Source organism: Pan paniscus, chromosome 6 (assembly GCF_029289425.2).
Source record: "Pan paniscus chromosome 6, NHGRI_mPanPan1-v2.0_pri, whole genome shotgun sequence".
Taxonomy (NCBI): domain Eukaryota; kingdom Metazoa; phylum Chordata; class Mammalia; order Primates; family Hominidae; genus Pan; species Pan paniscus.
Window position 1 is genome coordinate 105,764,565 of NC_073255.2, and position 22,510 is coordinate 105,787,074.

At 35.4% G+C, this 22,510-nt stretch overlaps 1 protein-coding gene across 6 annotated transcripts in view; it reads left to right on the top strand.

The window, feature by feature from the left end:
- The window catches only part of DBF4 (DBF4-CDC7 kinase regulatory subunit), a 31,651-nt gene that overhangs the window by 6,496 nt on the left and 2,645 nt on the right, over positions 1–22,510 (top strand). For 2 of the 6 annotated variants that reach the window (XM_003822720.5, XM_024929611.4), the window contains 9 exons: positions 2,084–2,263; positions 3,946–3,996; positions 4,427–4,496; positions 5,081–5,157; positions 13,254–13,290; positions 14,076–14,121; positions 16,999–17,127; positions 17,542–17,656; positions 21,073–21,197. In XM_003822720.5, the coding sequence (XP_003822768.1) occupies positions 2,084–2,263; positions 3,946–3,996; positions 4,427–4,496; positions 5,081–5,157; positions 13,254–13,290; positions 14,076–14,121; positions 16,999–17,127; positions 17,542–17,656; positions 21,073–21,197 (830 nt within the window). Of the gene's footprint in view, positions 1–2,083; positions 2,264–3,945; positions 3,997–4,426; positions 4,497–5,080; positions 5,158–13,253; positions 13,291–14,075; positions 14,126–16,998; positions 17,128–17,541; positions 17,657–21,072; positions 21,198–22,510 lie in introns of those variants that run through there. The other 4 variants (XM_008976303.4, XM_063606284.1, XM_034964371.3 and 1 more) reach the window with 4 other exon arrangements.

Genomic DNA, 22,510 nt, shown 5'->3' on the forward strand with positions numbered 1-22,510 from the left:
TAGTTTCTGAAAAAAGTAAAAAATTGAATTACTATATGATTTTGCAATTCCATTTCTGGCTATACATCCAAAATAATTGAAAGCAGGGTTTCAAAGATATTTATTATTCACAATAGCTAAAAAGTGTGAACAGCCTTAATGTCCAACAAGTAAATAGATAAAGAAGAGGTTGTATATACATACAATAGAATATTATTCAGCTTTAAAAAGGAATGAAATTCTAATACATGCTACAACATGGGTGAACCACAAAAAACGTGCTAAGTGAAGGAAGCCAGTTACAAAAGAACAAATGTAGGATTCCATTATATGAGTTATCTAGAATAGCCAATTTCAGAGATGGAAAGTAGAATAAAGGTTATGAGGGGCTGGGAAAAATGAGGAATGAGGAGTTATTGTTTAATGGGTACAGACTTTCAGTTTGGGATCATGGAAAAGTTATAGAAATGTTTTAGTAGTGATGGTTGCATAATGTGAATGTACTTACTGCCGTTAAATTGTACACTTAAAAATGGTTAAAATGGCTAATTTTATATTTGTCACAATAAAAGTGTATAGGAGATCGGGTTTCTTATGAAAAATTAGAACCTCTGACATTACTAGGGCCTCATATTTATGAAAATGAAGGCAGTATTTGATGTGTGAATTATTTGTATTATTGCCTGGCCCTTATAGGCATTTGAGTCTAATCCCTGGAATAAATAAATGTAGGTACATTATTTACTGTTCAATGAAAATGAATGTTGGTCAGAAAAGAAATGATTTGCACTTAACCAAGGAGGCCACTGGTCTCAGTAGCAAATGCTGCTTAATGCTTAGATGAAGTTAACTTATCTGTTACACACTTCATTTTTATTATCATTTATAGTGTGGGATCCTATAGAAAATAGATACAGCTATTTAAAATATTCTGAGAAGTCTTTCATGGATGTAAATTGTTACTGCTTATTAATGATTCACAATTTACTTCTGCTTAGTGGGTATTTATAGTATACATATTTATACTATGTATTTTTCTAATAATATTAGTATTCTACTTAGTATTTACTTCTCCCTATTTTTATTTTCCTGACCCTGGCGATCTTTAATAACCTTCACTTTGGTACATGTCTTTATAAGTAAATTCAGATACTTAGGCGGTGGTTTTCAAACATTTTAGTAAAGAAATTCTATTCAAACAGTCTTACACTCTTAAGTGTAAAGGTTCTCTCCATCCTGTAAGTTGAAGCCTCAAGGGAAGGTGTAATAATGATTGATTTAGACTTGTATTGTCTGCTATGGTAACCATTAGTGATATGTGGCTATTAAATTTAAAGTCTTTAAAATCAAATTTAAAAATCAGTGGCTTGAGCTAGGCGCAGTAGTGTGTGCCTGTACTCTCAGGTACTTGGGAGGTTGAGGTAGGAGGCTCTCTTGAGCCCAGGAGTTCAGGGCCAACCTGGGCAACATAACAAGACCCCATCTCTTAAGAAACAAAAAATTCAGTGGCTTAATCACACTACCAAGGCCATTTCAAATGCTTTGGTAAGTTGTATTGGACACTGCTGCTTTAGATCATGGGCTTGAGTCAGAATGCCTATGTTCAAATTATATTATTTGCTACTGGGTAACATTAAGCAAGTCACCTCTCTTCACTTTTTATCCTGCAGAAAATGTAGATAGTATCATGAGGCTGTTCCATAGATTAAGTTAATTAACATATATAAAGTATTTAAGAATAGTATCCAGCACATGCTGCTGTTGTGCTGTTATAGGAGCTCTTATACTTCCTCAGAGTTCTAGGTTCAGAAAAATACAGTATAAAAACCACCAATTTATGAAATAATTGCATCAAATTGAAATTTTTTACTGTGCTTGGCATATGAAACAGTTTATGGTTTTTATGACCTAGTTGAAAATACCTTGGTGGCATGTGCCTATAGTCCCAGCTGTTCAGAAGGCCAAGGCGGGAGGATCACTTGAGAACACGGGGTTGAGGCTGCAGTGAGCTATGATTGTGCCACTGCACTCTAGCCTGGATAACACAGTGAGACCGTGTTTCTTAAAACAAATTTATAAATAAAAATACTTTGTTCTCTTCTAGCGAGTTGAAGAATTTCTCAGCAAAGATATCAGTTATCTTATTTCAAATAAGAAGGAAGCTAAATTTGCACAAACCTTGGGTCGAATTTCTCCTGTACCAAGTCCAGAATCTGCATATACTGCAGAAACCACTTCACCTCATCCCAGCCATGATGGAAGTTCATTTAAGTCACCAGACACAGTAAGTCTCTTAAATATGCTTTGAGACTCAGAAGGGCTATATCCTGAAGATCTCCTGGTTTTTAATAGCAAGGTGGCAGTAGAGTTTACTTATGTAGAACATTTGCAAAGCCACATGATATGTGGCTCTCTAGTCCTCAATAAGGTTGCTGTCTTTTAGGAAGGTGGGTTTTTCCTAATAGTTCTTGTGTAATCATACTCTGATTGCTTAGGTATACCCTTGTATTTAGGGATGGCGTGTAGTTTTTAGAATAATTTATAACTAAAAAGTTAAGAGCAGATCATTCTTTGAAGAAGAAATAGAAACCTTTTTAATTTTCAGAGCAGGGGTCAGCAAACTCTGGCCCATGGGCCAAATCCAGTCTGTTGCCTTTTTTGTACAACCTGCAGGTTAAGCATGGTTTTTACATTTTCAAATAGTTGTGTAAAAATATCAAAAGAATATTTTGTGACAAGTAGAAATTTTATGACATTCAGATTTCATTGTCATAATGTTTTATTGGAACACAGCCATACCTGTTTGTTTAGGTATAATCTGTAGTTGTTGTGTTTTAGGCAGAATTGAATAGTTGCTGTAGAGACCATATGGCCAACAAAGCTTAAAATGTGTACTGTCTGGTCCTTTGCATAAAAAGGTTGCCAGCCCCTATTCTAGAATTATTGAAATCACATCCCTACCACTCCATGGCCAGTAAATTGAAAGATGCAAGGAAAGACAAATTAAATTGATTTAATTGGGTGTGAGGTGGGATAGGATCAAATGAGAGATAAAATGTTTATTTCAGTTTTTAGGTTGAAGTGTAATTAAGTTATTATTTTACAATATTCTCCTCGACTTACCTATTATAGCCATTTGAAAATTAAGGAAAATGAGGAGAAAACAGAAGAAATGAGTCAGAAAGGAGCTATCACTTGAAAAAAGAGTTACAATACATAGAAGAAAGAATGGAAAAGAGATCAAGAAAGGACCATGCATTCTCTGAGTTAACGCTTTTTTGGAGCAAGGAGACAATACACCAGCGATTCCAAAATAATTGTTGGTTATGGCATTTCAACGAGTTTTCCTAGTACTTTATTTAAAAAGTGAAGTAACGGCTGGGTGCGGTGGCTCACGCCTGTAATCCCAGCACTTTGGGAGGCTGAGGTGGGTGAATCACGAGGTCAGGAGTTCAAGACCAGCCTGGCCAACATAGTGAAACCACATCTCTACTTAAAAAAAAATACAAAAATTAGCCGGGCATGATGGTGCGTGCCTGTAGTCCCAGCTACTTGGGAGGCTGGGGCAGGAGAATCACTTGAACCCGGGAGGCAGAGGTTGCAGTGAGCTGAGATCACACCACTGCACTCTAGCTTGGGCGACACAGCAAGACTTTGTCTCCAAAAAAAAAAAAAAAAAAAGTGAAATAACATGTGAAAACAGTATATAAAATTTATTGTTTTTCTTAAATCTCTGATTTAATAGGAACTAAAATGTAAGCCAATTAATTATAAAGAATTCCAGTGAAACCTAGCTATTTTATTTTTCATGTTGAATAGAATTTACTACAAAACCAAAGAGGTCACCCCAAAAAAGAGAAACTTTTTAATATGAGACCCAAAAGTTCTCTTTTCTTAGCTGCTTTACCTTTTTAACCTGTTCTCCAGTTAAGCACTATGTTTTAAATTTTTCTGGTCTTTTTATAGGTGTGTTTAAGCAGAGGAAAATTATTAGTTGAAAAAGCTATCAAGGACCATGTAAGTAGGAACTATAAAGATTCACATTGTACATTTTGTTATTAAAAACTCAACTGGAAATTACAGATATTCTTGAAATTTTCCTTTCCACATTTTTAGGCAAAAGCCTGAATCTCAGCATATATTTTATTTTACAAAGAACTTACTTTTCATGTAGAAACATCCCCATCTTGTGGCCTTTTAAAATATTACTGGAAACTTAAAACTTGCCTTATAGTTTTCATTAAATTACCAAGGACCTGGGTATAAAGTGGGATTGATTTTAGGAATTCTATAGAAAATCTTGATGTCCTAGCTATTGTAACTCTATAGGGTCTGTTACAAATAACTGCCTTAGTGACATTAAACTTCAAATAATTGAATTTTTATTAAAATTTAGCTCATCTTAAATAATTTCCTAGAACAACCATAAAACTTTTTTTTTTTACAGGATTTTATTCCTTCAAATAGTATATTATCAAATGCCTTGTCATGGGGAGTAAAAATTCTTCATATTGATGGTAAGGATTTTATAATTGTTTTTTGACAGTATTTCTTTTAAGTGTCCATGTCTGTCCTTTGGTTCCTGACTTTACATAGTGAAATTTTGATAGCAGGGATGTCTTAATCTGTTTCCTATTGCTTATAACAGAATACCTGAAACTGGGTAATGTACAAAGAAAAGGAATTTATTTCTTACAGTTATGGAGACTAAGAAGTCCCAGGTCAAAGGGCTGCATCTGGTGAGGGCCTTCTTGTTGGTGGAGACTCTGCAGAGTCTTGAGGCAGCACAGAGTATCACATGGTGAGGGGCTGAGTGTGCTAGCTCAGGTCTCTCTTTCTCTTTTTATAAAGATATCAGGTCCACTCCCATGATAACCCATTAATCCATGAATTCCCTCTTAAAGGTCCCATCTCTCAGTAAGTACTGTCACACTGGGGATTAAATTTCAACATGAGTTTTAGAGGAGACAAACATTCAGACCATAGCATAAGAGATACCTATAATGGTAAATTCTTTATCTAATTTAACTACAAGAAAATACCACTGTTTAACTCCAAGAGTAAAATTGCTAATCTTAAAACCTTCTTTCTTTTAATAAAGACATTAGATACTACATTGAACAAAAGAAAAAAGAGTTGTATTTACTCAAGAAATCAAGTACTTCAGTAAGAGATGGGGTATGTTTTCTTTTTCAATTTTTAAAGTGACCAAGCTTGGTTTTTTTATTTATGTATTTGCAAAGTTTTCCTCCCAAGCAGAAAATATCCTAGGAGCAAGCCTGTGTATGATGTGCCTGTTTCTGTTATTCAAATAAATCGAGTGTCATTTAACTTTAGGGTTGTACTCACCAACCCTAAAGTTGTTCCTGGAATAGTGGCATAGGTCGCTTCCTCAGCCCCCTTTTGTTACTGCTGTTTTGTAACAGGTACTTTTATTTATTCTGTAGAAAAAACACTAAAATCAGCCTGTTGTATAAACGTTCCTAATGTAAGTAATGTACTTCTTTTTGCAATATAAATATGTACTATCCTTTTCAACTGCTCTAAATGGTATAACAAAATCTCGTTTTAGCATAGCTAACTGGCCTGACCTTGAAATACTTGTTAAACAACCACATTGGTTGTTAACATTCTGTTAAACCTAATGTTCCCATTATCTTCAGTCCCTTTCCTTTTCCTTGTTGCTTCTTTGAAGCATCTATACAGTTTCAGGCTTTTTCCATCCTTTAAAACAAATACAGTAAAACCTCCCTTGATCCCACATCCCTACCTACCTATTATCTAATCCTTGTAATTCCTCATCCAAAGTTCTCAGATCTCTACTTTTATACTTCCCATTCACTTTTCAACCTACAAGGTATAAAACTTCTGACCAGTTTTCCAAATCATTTTGATACTTTTTAAACCCAGTCATATTGGTTCTCTCAGCTGTTGTCCATTTCTTCCTTAAACTTTTCTATTCTCTTCTGAAATTTCATCTCTTAGCTTTCTCCTGGTCTCTTCATATTTCTCAGACCATTCTTTTGTGGCCTACTTTTCCTTTGTTCAATATTTAAATGACAGGGATCTAAAAATAATAAACTGATAAGAGTGTATATAGAGACATGAAGCCATAGTAGGATGGCATATTTTAGAAATCTTGTATAGCATAATACAGCCTGATCTTTGAGTGTGCCAGTGACAAAAGATAAAGCTGGAAAAACCAGCATGTTAAGATTATAAAGTACCTTGCACTATATAAAGGAGTTAGATTTTTATCTTGGAGAGTTTGGAAAATTATGGAAAGATTATAAATAGAGTAACCTGATTGGATAGTCATTTTGGAAAGATCTTCTGGTTGACAGTAAAGAATGAATTATTTGGCAAGACTGAAAAATGGCTTTTGAACTCTTGAACAATTTTTTTTTTTTTTTTTTTTTTGAGGCAGGCCCTCCCCCTCTGTCATCCAGGCTGGAGTACAGTGGTGCCATCTCAGCTCACTGCAACCTCCTCCTCCCGGGCTCAAGCGATCCTCCCACCTCAGCCTCCCAAGTAGCTGGGACTACAGGCATGAGCCACCGTACCTGGCTAGTTTTTGTATTTTTTGTAGAGACGGGGTTTCGCCATGTTGCCCAGGCTGGTCTCGAACTTCTGAGCTCAAGCTATCCACCCGCCTCAGCCTCCCAAAGTGCTGAGATTACAGCCATAAGCAACCACACCCAGCCCTCATTTTTTACTGAATACATTTTATAGGATGACCACTTGGTATATACATGCCGTATATAAGGCTGCATAAACTTTTTATGCATTTCTCATTTTTAATAAATTCACATTTATATAAGGATAATTTGCAGAAAGCAACAAAGTAGTATTTAAATAAAACTATCAATCAAAATGTAAAAATGATTTGGAAAACTGGTCAGAAGTTTTATACCTTGTAGGTTGAAAAGTGAATGGGAAATATAAAAGTATAGATCTGAGAACTTTGGATGAGGAATTACAAGGATTAGATAATAGGTATGGGTTAAAAATTTAAATGACTATTTCCAAATTTTCACAAAATATAAGTGGATATTCCTGTATTGGACTTTGCTAAATGGCATATAAATTGCCTCTACCACACTTAGCAGATTGTTTGGATTGTATATAGAAGTAAATGTTTAAAAAAATGTAAACTCATAAGGACATTTATGGACTCTGAATACACAAATTATGTCTGTCTTCATGTATATGTGTATATATATCTGAAATAAGTTTCATAGAACAATAGTTACCCTCCTTAATGTGGCGGATATTAATATTTCTATGGTATTTTCATTTCTTAAAAATATTGATCACAACTCTGAATTGACTTTATAGCCTACTGATAGGTCACAGTTTGCAGTTTAAAAAGCATTCTGGGGGCTAAGCATGGTGGCTTATGCCTCTAATCCCAGCACTTTGGGAGGCCAAGGTGGGCAGATCACACGAGGTCAGGATACCAGCATGACCAACATGGTGAAACCCCCATCTCTACTAAAAATACAAAAATGCCCGGTGTGGTGGTGCATGCCTGTAATCCCAGCTACTTGGAAGGCTGATAGAGGAGAATCACTTGAAGCTGGCAGGCAGAGGTAGCAGTGAGCCGGGATCACCCCCACTGCAGTCCAGCCTGGGTGACAGAGTGAGACTCCATCTCAAAATAAATAAATAAATGGATGGATGGATAGATAGCATTCTGGGATGTTATGTCAGTGATCCTGAGAAATGTTCAAGGCCTGGCTTAAGGCAATAACAAAGGGGAGGGGAAGATTTGAAAGATACTTAATTGGTTTCAGTGCCTAGTCAGTGTCTTGAGTCTAGTATTTACTAGATTATTAACATCATAAAGACCAAGTTTAGTCCTCATCATTCCTTCAGTAGTAACAAATATTAAATGCCTGCTATGTGCCATGCAGTAGGAGCCCTCATAAAACGAAGAAAAGATAAAATAGCTATGAAACAGATCTTAATCTTTCTTCTAAAATAAAAATGATAATAATACCAAATATCTTGATAGTCCAGAATCTATATCTGGTTGAATCGATACTCATACTGGAAATTTTTATTTTGGTATATAAGAAAGGAATGTTTCTGGAAAATTTTTAGTTTGCCAAGTACTAAAACAAAATTAGTGAAATTACATTTAGGAGTCTTGAATGGACATGTATAAATTTCAAAATGTTTATTAGGTTCCCATAAATGTTCTTGTTAGTATGTATCTTATTTAAAATATGGTAATTGGATAAATGTATTTTACTCATTGCTTTATTTAAAGTGCTTTGAGGTTTGGGCTTTTCTTTTTTTTTTTTTTTTTCCAGTTTACTCAAAACTTATTTTGTCGAATTTTTTACATACATGTGCAGGAGGAATATTGGTCTTTTTCTTTGATGTCTTTGTCTGGTTTTAGTGGAATGTTTAATCCTATTTTCAGAACACACTGATATGTGTTCCTGTTTCTGTTTTCCAGAGAAGTTTTTATAGAATTGTTTTTATTTCTTTAAATGTTTGGTAGAATTTACTAGCAAGGCTATCTAGCCCTGACATTTTTCTTTGTTGGAAGATTCTTAACTATGAATTCAATTTATTCATTAGATATAGGATAATTCAGGTTATTTTCTCTTCAGTGCATGTTGGTAGTCTGTTTTTCAAGGAATTTGTCCATTGTGTCTTGGTTGTCAAATTGATGGGCAAAGAGTTGTTTCTAATACTCCCTTATTAACTTTGTAATGTCTATAGGAACTGTAATAAAGTCCCCTCTTCCATTCCTGATAATGCTATTTTGTGTCTATTCCTTTTTTTCTTAGTCAATCTGGCTAGAGTTTTACCAGTTATTAATATTTTCAAGGAAACAGCCTTTAGTGGCATTGATTTTTTGTGTGTGTGGTTTTCTGTTTTCAGTTTTATTGATTTCTGCTCTTATTTCTTTTCTTCTGCCTATTTTGGGTTTATATTTCTATTTGTAGTTTCTTAGGTAAAAAGCTTGAATCATTGATTTGAGACCTTTCTTTTATCTTAATGCTATAAATTTTCTTTAAGCTTTCCTTTAGCTGCATCCCACACATTTTACACTGGATATTTTATCAATAGACTTTATTTTTTTAGAGAAGTTTTTGGTTCCCAGTAAAATCTAATGAAAGGTACAGAGATGTTTTACATACTCCTTGTCCTAACATCCCACACCAGAGTGGTACATTTGTTATAATCGATGAACTTAACATTGACACATCATTATCATCCAAAGTTCATAGTTCACATTTTGGCTCACTTTTAGTGTTGTACATTCTGTGAGTTTTGACAAGTATGATTATGACGTGTGTCCATCATTATAGTATCATACAGAATGGTTCCACTGCCCTAAAAATCTTCCGTGTTTATCCCCTCATTCCCTTAAACCCCAGATAACTCCTGATGCTTTTACATTCACCATGGTTTTGCCTTTTCCACAGTGTCATATAGTTGGAATCATACAGTGTGTTTCCTTTTTTGATTGGCTTCTTTCACTTGGTAATGCTTATTTAAGGTTCCTCCATGTCTTTTCATGGCTTGACAGCTCTTTTTAAAATCTGAGTAATATTTCATTTTCTATATGCACCACAGTTTATCCATTTACCTACTAAAGGACATCTTGGTTGCTTCCAAGTTCTGGCAGTTATGCATAAAGCTAATGTAAATATCCACGTGCAGGGTTTTTTTGTGGACATATTGTCAACTCATTTGGGTAAATAACCAAAGAGTATGATTGCTGCTTCATATAGTAAGACTAGGTTTAGTTTTGTTATAATATGCCAAACTGTCTTCCAAAGTAGTTGTGCCATTTTATATGCCCACCAGCAATGAATGAGAGTTCCTGTTGCTGATAGGTTGGATTTTCATCTTTATTCAATTAAAAATATTTTTAAATTTCTCTTGTGACTTACTCATTGTCCTGTGGGGTTACTTTTATCATTTGTTTCCAAATACGAATTTTTCAGCTATCTTTCTGTTTACTGATTTCTATTTTAATTCTGTTATGGCCATATAACGTGCTTTTTATTATTTTAGTTTTAAAAAATTTATCAGAGTTACCCAGAATATAGTCTATCTTGGTAACATTCCATGTGCAGTTGAAGAAAATGTATATTCTGCTGTGGTTGGGTACAGTATTGTTTACAAGTCAGTTAGATCAACTTGAGTGATAGCGTTGCTCATGTTTTCTGTATCCAGGATATAGAAATGTTGCTCAGGCCTTGTTCTGTCCACTACTGAGAGAGAGGGATATTGAAATTACCAAGTAAAATTGTGGATTTGTCTAGTTTTCCTTTTAGTTCTAGTACAGTTTTGAGTCATTTTGAAGCCTGTTGTTGGATATGTACACATTTAATATTCTTATGTCTTCCTGGTGAATTGACCCTTCTAGCCTCTGTAATGCTCTCTCTTCTGTCCCTGTTAATTCTTATTCTGAAGTCTGCTCTCTGATGTAGACCATTCTGGCTTTATTTTTATTAGTATTTACATAGTACTTTTTGCAGTCTTTTGCATTTAACATATCTATATATTTAAAATGGACTTCTTGCAGATATTGTCTTTTTCATCAAATTTGGCAATCTGTCTTTTAATTGGTAGTTTAAGTGATTTATACTTAATGTAATTATTGATCTTGTATTTAGGTCTACCATCTTACTGTTAGTTTTCTGCTGATGCCCTCTGTATTTTATTTCTGTTTCCCCCTTTCCTGCCTTCTTTCAGATTGATCTGCCAGCTTTTTAACTCTCTTCATTTTTGTTGTTTTATTTTAGTGGTTGCTATAGGATTTACGATATACATGTGTGACCTTTCGCAATCTATCTTGAATTAATATTTACCTTCTTCAAATAAAATGTAGAAGCCTTAAAATATTCAAGCCCTTTTACCTTCCCCACCAACCTTTATGCCATAATGTTTAGTACATCTTCTTATAATGAAAATGTCACCAGACAATGTTAAACTTTTTGCTTGAAAAAGTCATATTTTAGGGCTGGGCCTGGTGGCTCACACCTGTCATCCCAGCACTTTGGGAGGCCAAGGTGGGTGGATCACTTTAGCTCAGAAGTTCGAGACCAGCCTGGGCAACATGGTGAAACCCCATCTCTACAAAAAATATATATATAAATTAGCCAGGCGTGGTGGCATGCGCCTGTAGTCCCACCTGCTTAGGAGGCTGAGGTGGCATGATGGCCTTAGCCCAAGAGGCGGAGGTTGCAGAGAGGCAAGATCATGCAACTGCTTGCGACAGGGAAAAAAAAGAAAAAAAAAGTTGCGTTTTAAAGAAAGCGACAGGAGGAAAATAGTCCTATTAACCCAGATGTTAACCTTTCCATTACTCTTCCTTCCTGAAATTACAGGTTTTCTTCGGATATATCCCTTTAGCGTGAAGGACTTACTTTAGCATGTTTTAGAGCAAATCTGGTGGCACAAGGAATTCTCTGAGATATCCTTCATGTGATCATATCTTTACTGGAAAAAGAATCATGAATTGAGAGTTCTTTGTCTCAGCACCTTACTCTTGTCCTAAAACTGTCTTCTGGTCTCCATGGATTCTGACGAGAAATCTGCAGTTACTCAAATTGGTATTCATTTATATCTACTGTATCATTTTTCTCTGGCTGCTTTTAAGATTTTTTTCTTCATCTTTGGTTTCAGAAGTTCGATTGTGCCTACACTTGGTTCACTGAGCTTATTGATTTGTGTAAATTTATGTTTGGAAAGTTTTCAGCTATTATTTTGTTAATTTTTTTTCTTCACTAGTCTCTCCCCTCTTTTTCCACCATTCCAGTTGACAATAAAGTTAGACATCTTGATGTTATTCCACAGATCCCTGTGGCTCTTTTCCTTTTTTTCTTAGTCTTTTTTGTTTCCTCTTTTCTTCCAATTGGAGATTTCTATTCATTTGTCTTGAAGTTCACTAATACTTAATTGTGTCATACATGTTCTGCTATTGAGCTTATCCAGTGAATTTTGTTATCTCACTCAGATAGTATATTTTTCAGTCCTATTATTTTTGTTTGGTTCTTATTTGTAGTTTTTCTGCTGAGAATTTGTCTCTTTCCATTCATCTTAAGTGTGTTTACCTTTACTTTTAAAGTCTTTTTCTAATAATTACAATATCAGGAACATGTTGGGGTTGGCATCTGATTGTCCTTTTCTCTCAAAAATTGATAATGTTTTTCTGGTTGTTTACATGTGAAATTTAAGTTTTGACTGTATACTGGACATTCTAAATGTTGTGTAGGCCCTATATCCTGATAGTCTGTAGAATGCTGATTTTGTTTCTGCCATTGTTTTAGCGGACAGTCATCCCAGTTTTGTTCAGACTGTTCTGTCTTGGTTGTTGTGGGTGGGGTGGATCTAATCTCAGTTTCAATTTTCAAAGCCCTTGCTATGCTGCGTTGGGTCTATCCTTAGCATGTGCAACTTGGAGGTAAGCCCTGCACTTGCATGGATTTATATAGGGAATTAGGGATCCCTTTCTCTAACTTGCTCTTTTCATGGATTAATCTCCAGCTTGCAGTGGCCTCTTTCCCAGGTCTTCTAGTCAGAAAGTGAGGGTTTCTCAGTGTTAGCTTAAGCTTGTACTACCTTTACAATCTCAGCCTCCTAATTGGGACCCACCCTCAGGGCAGAACTGTGGGAGAAAAGAAAATAATACAGGGATTCTCTTGGTATTTTTGGCCACTTGAACCTCATTCCTGGTTCTTCCTGCCAGAAAGATAGGAGTTTTAGCTGCTGGCTCTGCCACTGCTGCTAACTCCATGACTGAAGGTTCCAGTTTTGACTTCCTTCCACAATCTGCCTGCTTATTTTACTTTTCATTCTTCAGGTAGTTGCTTATTCAGTGTTGTCCAGAGTTTCTAGTTGTAATCAGTGGAGTTGATTATCCATCTTTAACATATTGAATCTTTGCCTAAATTGACAGACTAATAAATGTTGACTAATTTCTTTATTCAATTTAATACAAAGATTTTGCTGAATAAGGGCATAAAAATAACATGACTTTTAAAAAAAATATTTCATTAACTACCTTTTCATTATTGGTTTTCTTTTTATGAAGTCAAAATCAATTATAGCTAGAATGCAAGGTACTTGCTGAGTGTATTGTAAAACATTTAAAAACAATAGTTTTTTTTAACAAAGAATAATCCTTCTTTGATATAGCACTTTTCTGCATGATTTTTTTATCTTGAAGATACTGAGCAATTGCAGTTGCTGTTTTAACTGTACTTTCAAAGCCAATCTTTTCACTATATATTTTTTTTTAGGGCAAAAGAGTTGGTAGTGGTGCACAAAAAACAAGAAGTAAGTATTTTGTGATCTTTAAGTGTATTTGGTTTGCATTTGAAAAATCATAAAAGATCTTCTAAAATCATATAAACCACCCTCTAAATGATTTATTCAAGGCTTTCTTCGTCTTTATAGAACATAGATCCTTGGTGAAGTTTGGTGAAGCCTGTGGACCGCATTTTCAGAATGATGTTTTTTTTAAAACGTTTCCTTTAAATATCATTAGTCTACCAAGAAAATGAATTATATTAAAATGTAGTTACCAAAATAGTTTTTAATTATGAAATAGTGATAACTTGCTTTTTATTACACAGAACAGATTCTAGCAGTGAATCTAATTGCCACTGTCATTTTGAATTGATAAGCGTAAACAATGCTTTGAGATATCTGCTCAAGCAGTTCATAACTGATGAAAATATGTGCTGTTTCTATTAGCATCAAAGTCGCAGGTACTGCGAATACTGTGATTTGTTACATTTATAATTGAAGGAAATGCTAAATTTCAGTTTGAGGTTAGTGAAGACAATAGTGTAGTTTTTCTCCTGTTCTAATTTATGACCTTCCTGAATCCTGTTAATTTGAGGGTTCCATTTAGTTTAAGAATCTCAGAATATAGGAGAGAGCTTCTGTTATTTTTGGAAATGAGGTGATAATGGAAGTACCTCATCTGAGGCTTAAAACTTTAAAGTGGATACATAGTTTTTTGTTTGGAGGGTTTTGTTTTGCCACAGTAGTTTTATTTTAAAAAAAAAAAGAATCCTGGATTTGCAAGTATCTAATATGTTTTCTATGTTCTCAAGCAGGAAGACTCAAAAAGCCTTTTGTAAAGGTGGAAGATATGAGCCAGTAAGTAAGTCCATTCTGTATGATTTAAGTGCAATACTAAAGAGGAAAATCACCTAACTAATTAGGCTAGCTCGATTAGTACTGTTAGGTTCCTTTGTGTTTGATTTATATTATACTAATGTGCATGCGGCACAAGTTAACGAAAGTAGCATTAATTCATTTGTGCTCAAGGACTGAATTTAGTTTCAGTATGTTGTAGATATTCCTGAAATAGCTGGTTTAGAAAAATCATGACACCGTTTTTTTAGTATTTAAATTATTCTCTGGCTAAATGCAGTACCAAATTATTTAGAACTACTGAAAGATTATGCCTTCATTTGCGAAAAAGAAATTATTAGATGCTATTTAGAAACAGAAAATCTAAGTATAACATCTAACATGGTTGATTTCCAAAATTCTGAAGTATTGTAGGATAGTCTTGTTGTCGTTGTTGTTTGTTTTGATTTTTTGAGATGGAGTCTTGCTCTGTCACCCAGGCTAGAGTGCAGTGGCACAATTTCGGCTCACTGCAACGTCCACCCCACCCCCGGTTCAAGCAATTCTCCTGCCTCAGCCTCCCAAGTAGCTGGGATTATGGGTCTACGCCACCATGCCCAGCTGATGTTTGTATTTTTAGTAGAGATGGGGTTTCACCATGTTGGCCAGGCTAGTCTCTAAGTCTTGACCTCAAGTGATCCGCCTGTCTCAGCCTCCCAAAGTGCGGGGATTACAGGCGTGAGCCACTGCGCCCAGCCATGTGGGATAATCTTAATGAAGACCACAGATATAAATAGGCCTGCCATGAGAGAATTAGATTACTTTCTTTTTTCTTTCCACTTATTCTTTTAGACATCTGTGGTTAATTCTCTTGGGTACTCACACTGAGGCGACAAAAGTGTATTGAAAACTGCTTTTTATGAAATGTGTTGCTGTGAAGAAAAAAGTGCAATTCAAAAGGAGGCCTAGAAAAGACACTAGTATACGAAAGGACATCCCATGTTCATGAATTGGAAGATACAATATTGTTAAGATGTTAATACCACCCAAAGTGATCTACAGATTCAGTGCAATCCCTATCAAAATCCCAATGATGTTTTTTGCAGAAATAGTAAAAACATATCCTAGAATTCATACGGAATTGTAACAGATGCAGGGAACCCAAGACAATCATTAAAAATAACAACAAAGGCCAGGCGCGGTGGCTCACTCCTGTAATCCTAGCACTTTGGGAGGCCGAGGCAGGCAGATCACGAGTTCAGGAGATGGAGACCATCCTGGCTAATACGGTGAAACCCTGTCTCTACTAAAAATATAAAAAATTAGCCGGGCCTGGTGGCGGGCACCTGTAGTCCCAGCTACTCAGGAGGCTGAGGCAGGAGAATGGCGTGAACCCGGGAGGCAGAGCTTGCAGTGAGCTGAGATCACGCCACTACACTTCAGCCTGGGGGACAGAGCAAGACTCCGTCTCAAAAAAAAAAAAAAAAAAAGAACAACAAAGTAAGAGGTCTCACACTTTCTGATTTCAAAACTTAACTGTAATGCTACAGAAATCAGAACAATTTGGCATTGGAATAAAGACATATAAACGAATGGAATAGAATAGAGAGCCTAGAAATAAACCATCACACATATGGCCAAATGATTTTCAACAAGGGTATGAAGATAATTTAATGGAGAAAGGACAGTCTTTTTTAACAGTGTTGAGAAAACTAGATATACACATGCAAAAGAATGGCATTAGACTCCTACCTCACATCATGTTCAAAAATTAACTCAAAATGGACCAAAGACCTAAAATGGTAAAACTCTTGGAGAGAACACAGGGGAAAAGCTTCATGACATTGGATTTGCAGTGCTTTCCTGGACATGACACCAAAAACACAGATTACAAAAGATAAAATAATTAAATTGGACCATATCAAAAATATAAATTTCTGTGCCTAAAGGGATATAACAGTAAAAAGGCAACCGAAAGGATGGAAGAAGATACTGCAAGTCATGTATCTATTTCTTTTTTTCAGCTTTCTCAGGTTGAACAAGTCATATATCTAATAAGTGTTAATATCCAGAATATATAAAGAATTACAAGTCAACAACAAAACAACCCAATTTTAAAAACGGGCAAAGCACTGAATAGACATTTTTCCAGAGGTGATACACAAATAGCCAATAAGCATATGAAAAGATGCTCAACATTACTAATCATGAGGGAATTGCAAATCTAAACCACAGTGAGATACCACTTTACATTATTTAGCATGGCTACTATTAAGCAGCCAAAAAGTGAAAGTAATCCAAGTCCATCAGCAAATTAATGGATAAACAGTATGCAGGATGTGTGTACACACACTCAATGGAATATTACTCAGCCTTTAAAAGGAATGAAATTCTGACACGTGCAACACGGATAAACCTTTGAGACGTTATGCTAAGTGAAATAAGACAAAAAATACTGCATGATTCCACTCCTGAAGCACCTACGTTAGTCAAACTGATAACAAGAAGTAGAATGGTGGTTGTCAGGGGATATGGAGAAAGGATATTTGGGAAGTTACTGTTTGATGGGTATAGAGTTTCAGTTTTTGCAAGATGAAAATACGTCATCTTACAAAAGATGGATGGTAGCAGTGATGGTACCACAGCATTGTGAATACTTAATGCGACTGAATTGTACACTTAAAATGATTAAGGTAATAAATCTTATGTGTATTTTACCACAATTTAAAAAATGTTTAAATGTTAAAAATTGTTAGGCCTGAAATTGATTTTTTGAAGGAAAGCCTAAATAATTTGTTATTTCAGATTCCAGCTTAATTATATGATTTTGAAATACAAAACTTTAAACCTTTTTTCTTTAATCATAAAGAATCTCATGTATTTGTCTTTTTATTCTTCTAGACTTTATAGGCCATTTTATCTTCAGCTGACCAATATGCCTTTTATAAATTATTCTATTCAGAAGCCCTGCAGTCCATTTGATGTAGACAAGCCATCTAGTATGCAAAAGCAAACTCAGGTTAAACTAAGGTTGGTTTGAATCTTTACTTTTAGAAGGAATATTCAGAATTTCATCTCAATTTTTCTTTGTAGAGATTTGAAATAGTTTCATTTATGCCATAATGGTTATTTGTGTTTGTAATTACTATTCTGATTACTTTTATAAGTCTGAATCTGTTTAGATGGAGGTGAGGAGGGCCTTAAAATATTTGTGAATAATGAAAATGTGTAGTTTATCTTGAATGATCTGAAATATTCTCCAGAATATTCATTAAATCTTTAGTTTGCTTCTCAATATAGTATAAAGAAATATGATTAAAAGTACTTGCTGATACAAGTCTCTGCAAATTATGCAGATTGTGTGTGATAGTTTAGGACAACAAATTTTTAAAGTTATTCCTTAGGTTCAGCAGTTAATTCTTTACCATGTATGTCTGTCATCAGAATCCAAACAGATGGCGATAAGTATGGTGGAACCTCAATTCAACTCCAGTTGAAAGAGAAGAAGAAAAAAGGATATTGTGAATGTTGCTTGCAGAAATATGAAGATCTAGAAACTGTAAATGTGATTTTATATTTTGGGGGCTTGTTTCGAAAACTGTAATACTTGTGTTTTAAATTTTAGCTTGTTATTCTGATGCAGATATTTTACATTTTAAGAACTCAAGGGAGGAAATGAGTATTGAAAATGAATTTTTATTCAGCAAATACTGAGCGTCTACTACATACTGATCACTACTCTGGGCAAACAGCATTGAACAAAACAGACTTAATTTTTTACCGTTGTGAAGATTATATTCTGTAGGGTAGGGGTGGGATAGGGGTGGGGATAGGTAACCACAGGATAAAAGAAGAATAAAAATATATAGAGAGAATATTAGATCAGTGCTATGAAAAAATAGAACATAGGAATGGGGATGTTGCTATTTAGCCTAGACAAGGAACACATAACTGATAAGGTGACATTTGAGTAGAGACCTGAGAGAAATGAAGTAATGAGACCTGGATATTGAGATAAGTAAGTGCAAAGGTCCCAATTTAAAATGATTGATGGGACCAAGGAATAGATATTGGTAGTCCAGACTAAGTGGTAGTACAAGTGCTGAAACATGGTCAGATTGTGGATTTGTTTTAAAGGTGGGACCAAGAGGATTTGCCAATGGATTGGATGTTGCAAGTGAGGGAAAATGGTAGTCAAGGGTTACTATAGTATTTTGAACCTTAGCAATTAAAAAGTGGGCTTATTATTTATAATGGGAAGAGAAGAGTTGAAAGAAGTAAAGACCATTGAGGTAGCAGAAAGAAATGGGAGAGTTGCAAAGGGTATATAGGATGAAAATGGGGGAACTATTATAGTTTGTAAACTGATGAGCAAGAGCTATGGATTCAGGCTGCCAGGTTTGAATCCTGGCTCCCTGGATGTGTGAGCTTGGACAGTGTTTGGCACATAGTAAGTGCTTATTGTTAGCTGTTATTTGAATAATTTTTTACGTAATAGATAGGTTTGTTTTGGTGTTTGGTTTGGTTTTGGTAGAAGATGGTGGGAAAGTTAAGGGGAAAGAATAATACTGGAACATATCTGTCTTCAGACTCTGAATTGAAGTTTGTTTTATAAACCAAAATATATTAGTGTTTTGTGTCAGTTTTTTTGTTTTTATGTAATAAACAAGAAAACTATGATTAGTCTAAAATTGCTTTTAATCAGAAGCTAAAGTATCTCAGAAATATTTCCCCTTCCTGAAAATAATTTTGAAAATTAAAATTACAGATTGGTCCTGAAGTTTTACTTTGCTGGTGTAGCAACAAAATAATGTGGAATGGATGCTTAATTTGGTTCTCAGAAAATGTCGAGGCTAAAAAATGAAAAAATTGTTCAGTGGTTGCCACAAAGAAGAAAATTAGTGAAAGCAGATGTTGAGATTAGAGGTTGGGATTGAAATTTAAGGTCATGTTTTTACAGTTTTCATTTATATGTTTCTTAGTTGCTAAGAGTAAAGAAATTTTTTTTTTGAATGTTAGGTTTCATAATGATTCAATTCCACTTGTATCAAGGGATTAATTAACAAATATTTTTGAGTACTGGGGAGAAAGCAACAGATAAGGCGGACATCCCTACCCTTATGCACCTTATGGTCTGGCAGTGTAGATAGATACAAAATATGTATTTGCAAGTGTGATGAGTTTCACAAAAGTAAAGTATGAAGTGCAATGGGAATAAATAATGAGGTTATTTAACCTAGAATGAGGGTCTCAAAAGGCCCAACTGAACACAGGTGACGCTTTAAATTAAGACTTATAAGGATCAGTAAGAAGAACTTAATGGAAATTAGAGGGGAACTAAATAAAAGTTGGAAATTTTCCTTCCCAGACCATTAACAGAGTGAATCTGAGCTTACAAGATTTGATGTTTCCTTTTAAATTTTGATAATTCTTATTTTTATTACTGGGCATATATAATTTGTATATGGTAAAGTTTGCAAGTAATGAAGGAATACATGTATATTCCAGGATGCTAGTTTTTAGAAATGTAATAAAATCATCAAAATGTAAAATTGCATGAAACTAGGGAAATAGAAATTAGGTTCTTTAATGGTCATCTAGAGGAAGCTTCTAAGTACAATTCCCTCCCTGATCAGCTGACAGACAAATAATAAAGTTAGGCTGGAGATTCCACCTATTCACAAGGAACTTTGTTTCCTGTGAATTTTATCTCACTTTGTTGTGAACTTGTTTACTTTTGGTTTTGACCACTCTTTTTGTTTTGTTTTTTGTTTTTATTTGAGATGGAGTCTCGCTCTGTCATCCAGGCTGGAGTGCAGTGGTGCAATCTCAGCTCACTGTAACCTCCATCTCCCGAGTTCCAGAGATTCTACTGCCTCAGCCTCTCTGGTAGTTGGGACGACAGGCATGCGCCACCACGCCTGGCTAATTGTTGTACTTTTAGTAGAGACGGGATTTCACCGTGTTGGCCAGGAGGTCTCGAACTCCTGACCTCAGGTGATCTGCCCTCCTTGGCTCCCCAAAGTGCTAGGACTACAGGCGTAAGCCACTGCACCCAGTGGTTTTGACTGCTCTTAAGAATGAGAATAACTTCTGTATACTCTGTTATGAGCACTGGGTAATTGAGATCATTTGTTTTGTTCATTCCCAAATGTGTTCTTCAATTACGAATCTTGGCTTTTTTAGTACTTCACAGCATTTAATGTGGTTCATGTGTTTAATCTACTTTCTGGATTCTTTTATGTTAACTTATATTTCATTCATTTATTATTCTATAAGCTCTGCCTTATTTAGTGATAATTGCATGAAGACAAAGTAATAGAGGGAAATGTGTTTTCCAAAATGTTACTGTTGTCTCTCTCTATATCCCTTTTTTTTTTTTTTTTTTTTTTTTTTGAGACGAAGTCTTGCTCTGTTGCCCAGGCTTGAGTACAGTGGTGCCATCTCTGCTCACTGCAGCCTCCACCTCCTGGGTTCAAGTGATCCTTCTGCCTCAGCCTCCCAAGTATCTGGGACTACAGGCATGTGCCACCACGCCCAGCCGATTTTTTGTATTTTTAGTAGAGATAGGGTTTCACCATGTTGGCCAAGCTGGTCTCAAACTCCTGACCTCAGGTGATCCGCCCACCTCGGCCTCCCAGAGTGCTGGGATTACAGGCATGAGCCACTGCGCCTGATCTGTGTCTTCGTTTTCTGACATAGCTCATTCTTTTCAGTTCCATTGTAACTACAAATTAGTACTTGTCTTTTCTCACTGAAGACTAAAAACCAAAGTAGTTTTACTGGCTTCTCAAAAGTGACTTTTATTTTATTTTATTTTAAACATCTTTTGAAGTCTAGTAAAGGGTATTATCTTTGGAGTAGTTATTGGAAACCTAATTTTAGGGGCATGAGAATGTTAGAAAACCTTAATTAAAAAGGCATCTCTTGATTTTAAATACAATTTTTTGATACATGTTTTTAATTTTGTTTTAGCACCTTCTGAGTGAGCAACACAGAAACTTTGCACAGAGTAACCAGTATCAAGTTGTTGATGATATTGTATCTAAGTTAGTTTTTGACTTTGTGGAATATGAAAAGGACACACCTAAAAAGAAAAGGTAATTAGTTTTATCAACCTAAGTTTTAAATTCTACTAGAAGGCCAGGGGTGGTGGCTCATGCCTGTAATCCCAGCACTTTGGGAGGCTGAGGCAGGTGGATCACCTGAGGTCAGGAGTTCGAGACCAGCCTAGCCAACATGGCAAAACCCCATCTCTACTAAAAAAATAAAAAATTAGCCGGGTGTGGTGGTTGCACGCCTATAATCCCAGCTACTCGGGAGGCTGAGGCAGAAGAATCACTTGAAACCCAGGAGGCGGAGGTTGCAGTGAGCCAAGATTGCACCACTGCACTCCAGCCTGGGTGACAGTGAGACTCCGTCTCAAAAATAAATAAATAAATAATACTAGAATATTAAACTATTAAACTAAAAATAAACACCGTTTGCCTGTTCTTAGAAGGAATATGTATTTTCAGGATGTAAATATGGTTAAAAACCAGTAACTTCTTCCCTACTATCAAAGATCCTTACCTTAGACTACTTTTAGTTCCATTCTTTTTAAATTTTCCTTTTATGTAAAACTTTTACTTTTTTAAATTTTTTGTTTTATTTTGAGACAGTCTCGCCCTATCACCCAGGCCGGAGTGCAGTTGCGTAATCTTGGCTCACTGCAACCTCTGCCTCCCAGGTACAAAAGATTCTCATGCCTCAGCCTCCTGAGTAGTTGGGATTACAGGCGTGTGCCACTACACCCCACTAATTAGTCTCATTCTTGACATTGTAGTTTAGAAGGAGTTGGCTGACTTTTCCTGTAAAGAGCCAGATAGTTGATATTTTAGGTTTTATGAGCCGTAAGATCTCTGTTGCAACTAATTAGCTTTTTTGTACAATGGATATGACTGTATTTTGACGCAATTTTATTTGGAAAAATAGACTGACGGCTAGATTTTGCCCACAGGCTATATAGTGTATCAGCTCCTGTTGTAGAACCATAAAGTTTACCATTTACTCAGACTAAAACATTTTATTGAACTTTTAGGTAATATTAAGGAGTTTTAAGAAACCTTCCTCCACTTGCCCCTTAGGTCTTTATATTTCACTAAATATCTTTGCCTAAACCTTATGATGGGTATGTTTACTAAAGGTACTGACAGGACTTTTAAGTGTGAATACAGTACTGCTCAATGTACACCAACTGCACATAGACAAAAATTGTCCTGATTAGATTATTCCTATAAACTTAAAGGGATGGTTTCATATGGATATACCCTAGAGGTGGTGATAACTCATTAAGTTAGTCTTTATTCTTAGACTAATCTTACTTAAGACATAAAGAAGATTAGAAATGTGATAACAAGATACAGCTTCTGAA